This window comes from Gopherus evgoodei, chromosome 13 (assembly GCF_007399415.2).
Source record: "Gopherus evgoodei ecotype Sinaloan lineage chromosome 13, rGopEvg1_v1.p, whole genome shotgun sequence".
Taxonomy (NCBI): Eukaryota; Metazoa; Chordata; order Testudines; family Testudinidae; genus Gopherus; species Gopherus evgoodei.
Genome location: NC_044334.1, coordinates 5597564 through 5610387, shown reverse-complemented (window position 1 = coordinate 5610387; position 12824 = coordinate 5597564). Strand labels below are relative to the sequence as shown.

Genomic DNA, 12824 nt, shown 5'->3' with positions numbered 1-12824 from the left:
TATCTAAGATCGATTTTCCCCCATAGTGTAGACCAGCTCTCAGAGACAGCATTTTGGCACTTCAACTAAACACCGTCACAGTGGTGTCTGAGATTCAGTTATTCCTTTTAAAATTGTAGGGGAAACTGTGATATCCGTTGGCAAACGATGAATTTTCATGACAATACATGTTTACACTACACAGCAATGTTACTTAAACAGTTTAGTTTCAACTAAAATTCCATTCTAGATTGAACTTAAGGGACACCATGCCAAAACAACTTGTTTTCTAGAAAGATTTCAATGTATGATAAATAAGTTTACTTACAACATCTGTCTCTAAAGCTTCAAGCTCCTCACTGGTAGTGGTCTCACCTCCATCCCAAGGTTCAAGGTCCTTCTCTTTGTGTTCACCATTTACTTTAACACCAATGGCTGAATCAGTAAAAGCATCTACAATGGAGATTCACATTTGGTTAAACAAAGAGAAACATAATACACACAAGTGTTGAGGAATAATCAAATGTAAATGCATTATAAGTAAAGAACACTAGCATGATCCAAAACCATCAGAGTTAATATACTAATTGAGAATAAATTCTAAACTAGGGTGTGTTAATACTTCTGTTTTTGAATAGTGTACAAAGTGTATACAAAATATGTTTTAGTTATGATGCAATTACTTAGTCTCAGCTAAGTGCCAGCTAACACTGAAAACTGAAAGACAGGCATCAGGAAATAGTTGTCGTTGCCTTTGATTTAAGAAAAATCAAAGAGCATTAACATTAACTAGGACTATGCCTTTAATCATATACAGTATTGCTTCAAGAAAGTATCATCGTTCTGAGACAAAACATTCACTGATGTTTTTAACATACTACTTGAAACAAAAATGCTGCTGAATAAAACTATACTTTAATATATTACAGACACCAAAAAACATTATGCAGATTTACTCACCCCATGCCCAGAATGTCTAAGCTGTGTCTTAAATTATACCTCCCCTCTTTGACTCAATCCCAGTTTCTTCCATTTCAATGATTCCTTGATACCCGTGTTCACACCTTTACAGTCTCTCCATAAAAGAGCCCTGCAATGCTTGGAATTATCCATTAGCTTAATATACCAGTTTTACAGTGTGAAGTTGCTGAAAACACATTTTTCTAAAAGAAGCTTCTTTAAGTGGCAACTTACCCAAATTACATGAAATTCAAAAACCCTCTACTCACATTCAAGACAACTATAAAACTAGAGAACTAGAAACATATGAAACAGTATTATGAACATACCAGTAGGCAGGTGTACTAAGCTACTCCAGTCAGTAACTGGATCATGAACTTTTATTTGCAGGCTCATTTATGTTCTATTCAAACCAGACTGTAAGAGTACAATTGAAGGCATACTAGACTATTTAAATACTTTATTAAAAATAATGATGCCATTCAGAATTAAGGAAGCTAAGCTTTAATATTTATCAACTAAACAAGCTCAAAGCTGCCTGCAGATTTTTAAATGCTTTTTAAAAAAAGAGAATTACTTTGTAAACCCATTTTTTCATTTTGTAAGTGGCTTTCAGTCTAGTTTTGAATCAGAACTATACAGTTTTCATTACAAACATACAAATGCAAATAAGCAGCCATTTTGACAGTAAAATCAAGGTTTCTCCTAAGATTTTAGGAAAAGGTAGGGACCAAGCCAACAGACTGTGCCAGAAGTGGAAGAATGCAGCTTTAATTTATTTTGGCAGTGTCTGAAATTGTACTGAAGAGGAACGCACACTGAAGCCATTGTGAGAAGAGTTTACATTTATATAAGAGATTTACTTGGCCACTAATCTGTTACATTTCATCTGCAATCACTGAAGACATGTTTTAATTAAGGCTGTCAACACAGCCTAACTATTATTTCTGCTTTATCCAGTTTCACAGTCAAATTCTGTGCTTATATCGCCACAGTTTACTGCAGAAATCATTCTGTAACAACATTCAGCATGTCTTATAAAATACATACTCAGCTCATATATGGCATAGCAAGACCAAATAGGATACTTGTGAAGGATTAAGCATTTAAGCATAAACAGCTTTGTTAATTAGCAAATACGGTATACAAATTAAGGAATGTGTATAAAGATAAGACAACTGAATTATATTAGCTTAATATGAAAGTTTCCCTGAACATGAAAGACCCATTAAAGAAAAGAAACCACATGAGAGGAAGATACCCTGATGGGGCCACGTCACTTTTACGGCTTGTTGTGTGAAAAATTAATATCAAGTCAGCTTGTAAAATGTTATTGCAGAGTCTGCCACTGAAAGCAGTGATAGCCCCTTCCTCCTTGAAGGTTGGCACTTTTTACTGAGGTTGTACTTTAACCTGTTACTGCCACATAGATTGTGCCTGCAAAGGCACTTGTGCTCCTTGTACACTGTCCTGAAGCAGAGTAATTTATTTAGTACCATACCACGTTGTAGTTTTGGTATAATCATTTTGCATACTGCAAGCAATTAAAATGCAATAGCTAAAAATCAATGTTCTACAAGGCTCAGAACAAAAAAAGTAAAATTTTCTAAAAATGATTCTGTGAAATTATGCATGCATGTTTTATAGTGCCATAAATGTGCGAGCAGAGGTATTAAATTTCCATTACATATTATGGAAACAAGAGCATTATGAAAAGGCAAGATGCAGAAACACAGAGTGACGGCCAATAAAAGTTACCTGTTTCTGAAGGAACTACAACAGATATGGAAAGAGAAAAAAAATTGAAAATCAGATAAAAATACACGTTCAATTTTTCAGGTGTTTCACATTACATGGTTAAATTCAGACATGGTTAAACTTAATTTATTTTGACATCATGATCACAAATCTTTATGAATCCTTCATCTTTGAAAAAATATGACAGCCATACGTCTCATTCAAATTTTAATAAATATGTCCCTCCTTTCACAGCTCCATCTATCCCCCCCATTCTGCATTCTAAAAGCATCTCAATCTATTCTACAAATCTTCAGGGTGAGGAATTCTTAAAAAGCATCTAAACAGCACCAAGAAAAAAAGATGCCTCGATTACTTCCTACTTGTACAGTATGTAAAAAAAACAACTTTCAATGTTTATTGCTATTAGTTAAATACAAAATAAAATGTAAGTGTTACATCACGCCAAAGTTACATAGTAACAAAAGAACACGTCTGTTTTTAAGAAGGCACAATATTCTCTTGGAATGTCTATATTTACCTATATGACATTTTTATAGGCACAGGAACAAAGCTGCAACCTAATGAACTCAATGGCCTACTCCTAAATTTGTATGAAGTACAAAATGTGTCCTCTCAGATCAAGACATTGAGTGGTCTCCAAACTCACTCTTGGAGTCATTGTTTATCCAAGAAGGAAAGCCAGTTTCAAACTGCACCATAGCAGCAACTGAGAAAGTCATTCCCAACAGAATATGGGAGTATCAGGTAAGACAGTATCCAGGTAGAGAGGGATTTACAACTTTTTGCATGTTACTGAGACTTCTAGGTTCTATGAAGTGGCCTCAAGACACAAAGCTGAAGGATGCCACTTAGAGCGTGAATAAATACTATCTGAATGGTATTTTATCTATCTTGCCCACCCACTCCTTATCGTAGATATTGGGGGTGAAGGGAGACAAAAAACATTCAATAGAGCTCTATAAAAAGCTACAAAGGTTTGAGGGGACAAATATGCTGTCTGATGAAGTTTACAGAACTAACAGCAGCGTCTATAATCTACAAAGCACATAATTTATAAGTGTTTAAAAACAGTAACACGGGGTAGGCAACCTATAGCACATGTGCCAAAGGCGGCACAAAAGCTGATTTTCAGTGGCACTCATACTGGTCTTGGCCACTGGTCCAGGGGGCTCTGCATTTTAAATTTAATTTTAAATGAAGCTTCTTGAACATTTTAAAAACCTTATTTACTTTACATACAACAATAGTTTAGTTATATATTATAGACTTACAAAAAGAGACCTTCTAAAAACGTTTAAATGTATTACTGGCACACAAAACCTTAAATTACAGTGAATAAATGAAGACTCAGCACACCACTTCTGAAAGGTTGCCAACCCCTGCAGTAACATAGTTGTGTACAGTCATTCTTATCAAGATGATTAATATCAGAATCCAGTACTATTATGAAGCAATGCGGAGGCACTGTTGTTTTCACCTATGCCTCGCGTTGGACATGTTTTCATAAAGTTATAGAGCATGGCTCCACAAGCTTAACCACCAGGATGGATCTCAAATGCGAAAAATACAGTTACCCTTAAGGCAAACATATAAATCGGGGGAAAATGGACTTCTAGTCACGTGACTCCAATCTCATGTGCAGCCTCCGAACAAACTTTAAATGTATCAGGAGCATATACCTTTACGTTATGTTTTGAGAGAGAGAGGGAGAGCGAGAGCGAGAGCGAGAGAGAGAGCGAGAGCGAGAGCGAGCGAGAGGAGATCAACTGATGCTCATATGACTCCTTGCAGAAGAATCTCAATAATATGCCATGTTCCCTTACTTCACTGAAGGCGATCTGAAAACTTTGATAGCCTAAGTTAATTCAGAAAGCCACATGGAGAAAATGGAGCAGTAATCTAAATGCTAAATAAGTATACACAGGGCATTGAGATAAATTTTTTTAAAAATAAATAAATAAATAAGAGGTAAAAACAAACAAGAAGTGAGTTAGCAAAGTTTATGAGCAACTGAACATTCTGGAAAACTACAGAAAAGCAAAGAAGTCCGTAACAGTTCCTAAAATTAAAAAAATGCTCTTATTTTTGATGAGTGTTAACATGGAAGACAGCTGAATACATGGCGTGCTGCTACCATGCTGCCGATCAACATTTGTAACAGACAGGACTGTGAAACGCTTCGCATCTATTATACATGGCAATTCATATCACCAAAGCACCTCATGAACTAATTCCATGACATTTGGAGAGATAGTCAAGTCCACAGTCAGTCCCATTTTATACCTGGTAAAACTGAGGCAAAGAGATTAATGAGTGGACTTAGGAAAGGTGAAGCCAGTAACAGCTCCTAGCTAGTCCCATGCTGCCTCTCTGATCTGATGAGGACACAGAATCCACACCAGGAGGCTAGAGTTTTAGCATTCAAATCCTCTTCTTTCCTGTTTTGAATCCTGTAATTGAGCAGTGAAGAATCTCAATGGCATTTCTTTCTCTACATGGCAAAACTGCATGTTATGCAAAGATAAGAGATATATTTACACATGTTCTGAGAAGCTTCAGATTAATATGTTCTTGAACAAGTTAGAGACAAGCTTGTCAGAGCTGGAGTGTGACTAGGGAGATTAGCACGAAATGTTTCATTTGCTCTTGTTTTCATGAGTAAGTAGGTTCTAAGTTGTTAGATGCATATTCTAATTATTGCCCTATAAGCATGACTGGGAGGTTCAGATTTTACTAAACCAGTGTGCTTTATAGTCCAAGGATGTTCAAATTACTTGTAAAACTGAAACCAAGTTTACTTTCGCTTGAAGTAAATTGTGATTTTAGCTTAAATGTTTTAAGAGCAACAACTCTGATGTGTATTGTCCCTGCCTACTACTGACCTGAAAGCATTAAAACAAGCTACCACCACTGCACAGTTATATTTCTTTCCTTTATTCACATTATCCCAACTGCCATTCCCCTGCTGACACAGTTGGTCTGGAAGGATGCCACCTCCACCATTACAACCCCCCAAAAGAACTTGATAGCTATTTCCCTTTGCTTTTTTATATTTGAGACTGGTGGTACAGGCTCAGATTTACAGCACTGCCAAAGTACCGTGAACAAAACACTGCAGAATCCTGCGGTTGGACTAGCAGAACCCACCCTCTTGAATTACCTTCTCTTAAGAGGGAAGCCAATCAGCCACATCTGAGCCTTGTTCCAATTTAAACCACATAAGAGCTGGCATTGCTAACTGGCATTTCAAATCAAAACAGCTTTTAGGACTACAAGAAATACTGGGAGAGACTCACTCTGCTGAGCCATAAATGAAAGGTAGTGGGTCAGTTGCTGAAAAGTGTACATGAGCCTGGTCTGAATCTAAGTACTCTGAAGTCTGCTATCTTTAAGCATTTAGGAATAGAAAGTTGCTTAATGGTCACCTATTACAGAAGTTCTGTTTTGCATATTAAGGGCTGTGTTTTCAGCCTTTTGATGCTACAAGCACACTTTGTATCCATACTTGGCAGGTACTTGTGACAAAGGCTATGAATAAGTACAAACAGCTTCATATTTATTTCCTAGTGCATGTTCATTTACAGTAGCTAAAAAGGGAAGCAGCCTGATTGTCTTGAACTACTCAGTCAGCTTTATTCATCAAGCTACCCACACAGAGTAAGACCCTAATCCTGAAATAGGATGCCCTCACACCAGCCCTTTCACCTATAAAGTTCTACTGTAGCCAATGGGAGTCCACAGAAGCTCACACAGATACAGGTTAAGGCCCATACAGCCTTTTTAAAAATAAATTAGTAAAGAGCCCACTGCAACCAACCTCTTGCCTTTCTTCCCCACTTCAAATTTCTGTAATCTGTAGGCATTCCTCTCCACTGCACAATACTCAATCATTTCCCCTAGCTGCCATGGTATATTGGAAGATGACAGATACTAGAATTATTGGGCACTAGCAGTATACTAGAAAAGAGTTATTTTAACAAGTGATCTATTGGCATCACAGGGAAAAGTCAGTAGGGAAAGGAAATTGTTATTTTCCAGTGGAGCAGATGGGCTTTTACCAAATACATTGGAGAGAACTCTGTAGATGGATAAAGAGAATATGTAAAAGCAGCAAAGAATCCTGTGGTACCTTATAGACTAACAGACGTTTTGGAGCATGAGCTTTCGTGGGTGAATACCCACTTCGTCAGATGCATGAGAATATGGTAAACCTACTCAGATTCTAGCTTTTGTTACTTGTCTAGGCCCTAAAGACTTCCCTTATCAAACACCACATCTGCCAATGGCAAAGCTTTCAGCCAAGGTGACAGTTTCAGTTGGCTTTTTCACTAAGGATTCCCCATTTCCAGGCAAGAAACCTGCACGGCTCCTGCAGAAAGCCTTGAACAGGACCGGAAATGAACTGAGCTGTCCCATTCTTCCACCTCCAATATCAGATTGGAGTTGAGATAGGATAGGACAGAAACTAACATCTTCTGTCGGATGTCTGGTTTATGACACAACAGATTTAAGGATAATAGCAAAAGTGTCTTCACCGTTCTCAGATCTGTGGACCACGGTCTTCCAGGCTACTCCAAGGCTCAAAACCACTGTTTAACTGCACTCCCAGATCACATAACTCCACAGCAGCAGAACAGAATATGCATGTACAGAGAAACATTCACAGGATTGAAGAGGAGACTGGCTTTTACGAATCAGGATACGGCTACAGAATTTTAGAACTAATACCCCATGAAGGGAACATTTGTCTGAAGCACTCCCTAGAAAGCTATTAGACTCTGAACATTTTTTTAGACACTACTCTGCTACATGCACAGGCTTCCAGCTGAGCCTGTCCTGCAACATAGCTGAGATGTAACTTGAATGAAAGGGCCATTTCTTTAAAAACTGAGCTGCCTTTCACATACTACTCTGGCCAGACTGTCCACTGACTAATTACTTCACAGCAGAGAGCTCAAGAGCCAGGCAAAACTTCACAAACTTTGTTGGCTTTTGGACATGTTCTTTTAAAATCTACAGAATTTAGTTGGCTGTGTTTTACTTCACACAGAGTTGTCAAACTAACTAAGCACTACAATATATCCATTTCCAGTACAAATACTAAAGGAGAGCATAGCTCCATCAAGAAACTCTTATAACAAGAACCTTTAGCTTTCACTATGAACTGAAAGTGCCTGTCTGACACTACAAACCAAGAAAAACATGAAGTTATTTTTAAAAAAATAGATGGCCCACGACTCCTGTATGTCCATAAGCATGCATTACTTCCTGGGAGTCTATATTTATTATCCATATACTTATTTCTCAAAGGAGTCTCCTATTTCTTTCAAATTTTCAAGTGTGATCAGAAGGTTCACTTACTCCTACAAATACTGTCCTGGCACTATTCCTTTTGAGACACCATGGAGAGGATATGAATATTCCACTACAGATCATCATGCATTGCAGCCATCTCTGATCTACCCTGCCCCAAATCTCTATAGGTTCATCCAAGTTCTCAGAGGTAAACTTTGATCTCAAAGTAGTTGAAACTAGTATTTCCAAAGTTTCTTTATTCTCAAAGAGATTCTATCCAATAACCACATGTAGCAGGTAACCTTTTAGTCTGAGGCAGCTGCTCCTTCTAGAATACTTCCCATCAATGAAAGATACCTAGAAGGAGATCGGGTGGGAGAGAAGTAACAGAATCTACACCTCTCTCCTTGCTGCAAGGCTCTGGATTATTAGCCCAACTCTCATTTATGTTAAGGCTATTTTAAACTGATCTGGAAGAACTTGCACTCAAGTTCTATATTTCACTGCCCCTTGTGCTTGGAATGTGTACCTTCCCCTAAAAAGGTAGGGTCTTTCAAAAGCCTGGAATCAGCAAGGCTCTATTCTTAGGATTAACATTAAGATGGAGATATACCTATCCCATAGAACTAGAAGGGACCTTGAAAGGTCGAGTCCCGTCCCCTGCCTTCACAGCAGGACCAAGTACCATCCCTGACAGATTTGACCCCAAATCCCTAAATGGATTGAACTCACAATCTTGGGTTTAGCAGGCCATGCTCAAACCACTGAGCTATCCCTCTCCCCATGGCAGGTCAAAGGGCATTAAAGCAGATGCTCGTTATGTCTCTTCTACATGACAGATGTGTAGAAATCCCATGTCTGGATGGTCTCTTCAGCAATAAATTCCAGGCTGTTGTGGCACAAACATCTAACCTATCAGTGGTACTTGTTGAGGCCTGCCAATGTACAAGCTTCACAGGTGGTGCACTTGTGGTTTTGTTTCACTGTACAAAAAGGAATAGATTACCTTTCTTCTTTGGTGGTCCAGCAAAGTGGGGACTTGTTAAGCAAACAAAGGAGACCTTAGAAATTTGCTATAAACAGAGAAAAACCCTTCAAAAGAAGCAGAGCTGCCTGACCTGTGAACATGTTAGAAACCAAAAAAATAACCAGAGTCTTGGAGGCTGCACAGTAGAAAGAGAAGAAAGAAAAAGACACAAAAAGTCTATGTGACTGGCTGTCAGACGCCCGATATGCTAAAAAATTATTAACCCTTTCTGGCAGTTACAAACCAAACCCTGGCTTGAAATATTAAGATCATTTTTGTCTCAGGTCCCACTGGATTCTTTTATATTTTTTAAAGTCTAAACTATAAAGCTGTATGCAGTTGATAAGAAATAAAAGTTAGTTATTTATATGCAGAGGTGGGTTCTTCCTACGAAAAAACTCCTAATTTGAGCTTTTTACTCTCCACTTTTTTGCAATAGGTTTTAGGATTTTGAAAAGAGACTTCCTTCTAAGCAAACATGTTCAGAGACAAATCCTAATTTTTGACTAAGAAGACTTCATATACCACATTACTTCTTGAAGAATGCAATACATTTAAAAGTATTTATGAATTAATGGATTCTCATAGAACATTAAAGTGTCTAAAGCAAATGCAAACAAACCATCCACATTTTAAGAAAATTTAGCAATTTCTGTTTATAAATTACTTCATTTTCTAGGGAGCCAGTAACATCACATTTGTTATTACATCCGGAAGTTAACTTTTCAGACAATATAAAATTACAAGCAATGTTTAGCCAATTTTTTAAATCTGAGTGCCTAAAGTTAGGCTTCAACATATATATATTTAAGCACCTAAATAAACGTAGACTGATTTCAAAAAGGTGCAAAGCACCTGCACCTCCTATTGACTTCAATGAGCTCTATTGGTACTCAGCATTTCTGAAGAGTCTTATTCAGGTGCTTACGTTTGCTTTTCAGAGCCTAACCCAAAGCATCAAGATTTAAAATGTTTACCTTTATGATGTAAAGCTATACCCAATTTTAAAAAGCCATTTAAAATGCAGAAACATACCTCTCCTTGCATAATTGGTGTCCATATCTTTAAACTGCACCATAACAAAGTCTGAAGACTTGAACAAGATGCTCTCTAATATGTCTTCCCTTTTTGGCCCCAGACTGGATTCTGCAGGTTTTCGATGAGCAGCATCAAGCACTAAATCACACTAACATTAAAAAGGCAAGTTGAGTTTGATTCTAAATATTTAATTTAATAATAAATATTGTGACTATAGATTAATTACTTGTTAACCTACACAACAAGATTTGCAACAAGTATTAGACATATTCAAATAGTGAATAACTTCATGAAAATGAAGCTGCTTGTGGGCAATTCCCAAACAGAAAGAGGCTAGATCTGAATAAACTTATTAAGAATTATTTGCTTTACTCTACTAATGAGTAGTAAATCAGTGGAGCTTTGTAGAAAACTGATCAGAAAGAAAAAATAAGCAAAAAAATTACCTTAGGACTGTAGGTTTTAAAAACTCCTTCATATACACTTCCGTTTTTCACTTGTACTTCACATTTGGATCCCTAAAATGCAAGACAAAAAAATCAAAGATGCTCTCTCACTGTGGCATAAAGACTGTCAAGTGACATTTGAATGCTTTCTTCTACACTTGCATCTTTATGTATTTAATCTGAAAGCTCAATTTTTAGCCAGGCCTCTACGCAATCACCATTTCCATACATTCACAAACATGTGCCTATGCTTTGCAGATGCAAACACCTGTGTTCACTCAAGAGTTTGTCTTAATGGGGTTTGAAGTTGTCAATTCAAACATTTATGGCACACAAGTGTTACAACTGTCCAAGTGCACATGCAAGCTTTTGCAAGAGCAAAGTGTGCGCACATATACATACATGCATGCAAGGGGAGGGTGGAGGCTGAAAGCTTACCCAAAGTATTTAGTAGCAGGAATGTGGGATTGCCTGGGTGATTCATTTCTTACTTTCACCATGTCAGCATTTTCCTTAAAACATAACTTTTTTGGTGTGCTATATTCAGACTTAATGATTTTTAAACTGCCATTTGTTTCACTCATTCAAAATCTATCCTAAGATAGCAAATGTCAAAAGTAGTAGGGTTGTGGGAAGAAACATACCATACCCATCACAAGCAACTTGCAACTTTCTAAACTAAGAAAAACAGAACAGTCACCACTGTGATTTCTCATGGTTAAATCCTGGCACAAGATATCCGTTGTTCTAATTTAAAGACTCTCAATTAAGCTGTGGTTAGTTTAATATTTTATAATTAATTCTGTATCAACATCGCTAGAGATGTTTACCATCCTGTCATATGACAACTTACAACAACTGATGTAAGTATGTGAACCATTCTCATGTTTGCATAGATGCCATCATAAGGAACCTGAAAGATAAAAAGCTTGTATCAGAAAGCAAAAAATTCACCACAACAATTTAAATGAGGTTATGCCAGCTTCAAATATATTACAACATTGAACATACCAGTTTGTAAGAGCGTGTGGATCAAATACCTTGCCCAGGGCTTGCCAACAAATTTAGTTAGCATCAACCTGGAGTGTGAATCTACTAGCCTGCTGCATACTGCTGACATGCACTAATAGTTCCTCAGTGCACTCTGATCTACTCCTGTTTCAAAGCAGGGCAAATCAAAGTGCACTAATAAACAGTGTGTGACAGGCTAGCATGGGGCAGATTTACACCCCAGTTTCATGTGAACTACATATTCCTATGGACAAGGGTAAAACAGAAAATTCATTAATTCACAGGTCACTAGTTGACTCCATGCCAACAAAGGAATTAAGCCATCCAAAAAACCTCAAACCCCTCCCAAACATGCTCTGCTATCATTGCCCTCCAGTTTAAGGCTACAGGCTGTTGGTGCAAATACCTCAACTGCCACCCAAGAAAGAGAGCTGCTTTAGCTAAAAGCCTGTTGATATACTTCTTTCCCCCCCTTCCCCTTTGCCCCCATTTCAGGGACTAGCTAACAGACCCAGGTTTAGGGTGACCAGATAGAAATTGTGAAAAATCAGGACAGGAGGGTGGGGCGTAATAAGTGCCTATATAAGTAAAAGCCCCGAATATCAGGACTGTCCCTATAAAATCAGGATATCTGGTCATCCTACCCCAATCATATTAGCAGCAGTTAAAAGTATCAAATTACAAATTGCCAAGACAACTACAGAACATATTCTAAATAAACCAAGACTAGATTTACAATCGTATCAAAATCTAAGATCCTAGGCTAGGCAACCTAACCAAGCATCAACCATGATGCTGGATTTGTTGGATTTGCACTTGCATACATTAAGTGATGAGAATGTGCACATGGTGCGACATCTCTCCTCTCTCCCTGCCAGCTTCATTCTTGTGAGCCAACGGATGCTGAAACAGATGAATACCCCATCATATTTTGAGCATGTCAACTGACAGCATCTCTTTTAGGCTGTGTCAAACTGTTCAGCTTAATCTAGTTATGCCTATGTACTGAAGTACATGTTTTGTGACATCACCCATTGTTCTTAGAAACCATCTTTAGAGGTATATACTTCAACATTTGTTAGTGTGGGTGATTTAAAGACATCAAACACAAAGAATTTTGTTTAGCTTTAGCCTCTCAGATAAAGTATATGAAGTTTGAAGGGACAAGGGAAAATTGTGTGCTATACTGTTACCATAAAGACACTTTTCTATCCATAAAAATGATGCACCAGGTATAGCAATTTCAAGTCGCCCTCTCCCCCTACAAAAAAATTAAACAGTTTAATTGTCCTTAAAAACTAGCACCA

At 37.6% G+C, this 12824-nt stretch overlaps 1 protein-coding gene across 9 annotated transcripts in view; it reads right to left on the bottom strand.

The window, feature by feature from the left end:
* The window catches only part of ATXN2 (ataxin 2), a 77313-nt gene that overhangs the window by 52729 nt on the left and 11760 nt on the right, over positions 1-12824 (bottom strand). For all 9 annotated transcript variants that reach the window (XM_030583373.1, XM_030583368.1, XM_030583370.1 and 6 more), the window contains exons 3-7: positions 11360-11419; positions 10507-10578; positions 10058-10208; positions 2698-2712; positions 308-432 (exon numbers count right to left, since the gene is read on the bottom strand). In XM_030583373.1, coding sequence (XP_030439233.1) covers positions 308-432; positions 2698-2712; positions 10058-10208; positions 10507-10578; positions 11360-11419 — 423 coding nt within the window. The remainder of the gene's footprint in view (positions 1-307; positions 433-2697; positions 2713-10057; positions 10209-10506; positions 10579-11359; positions 11420-12824) is intronic.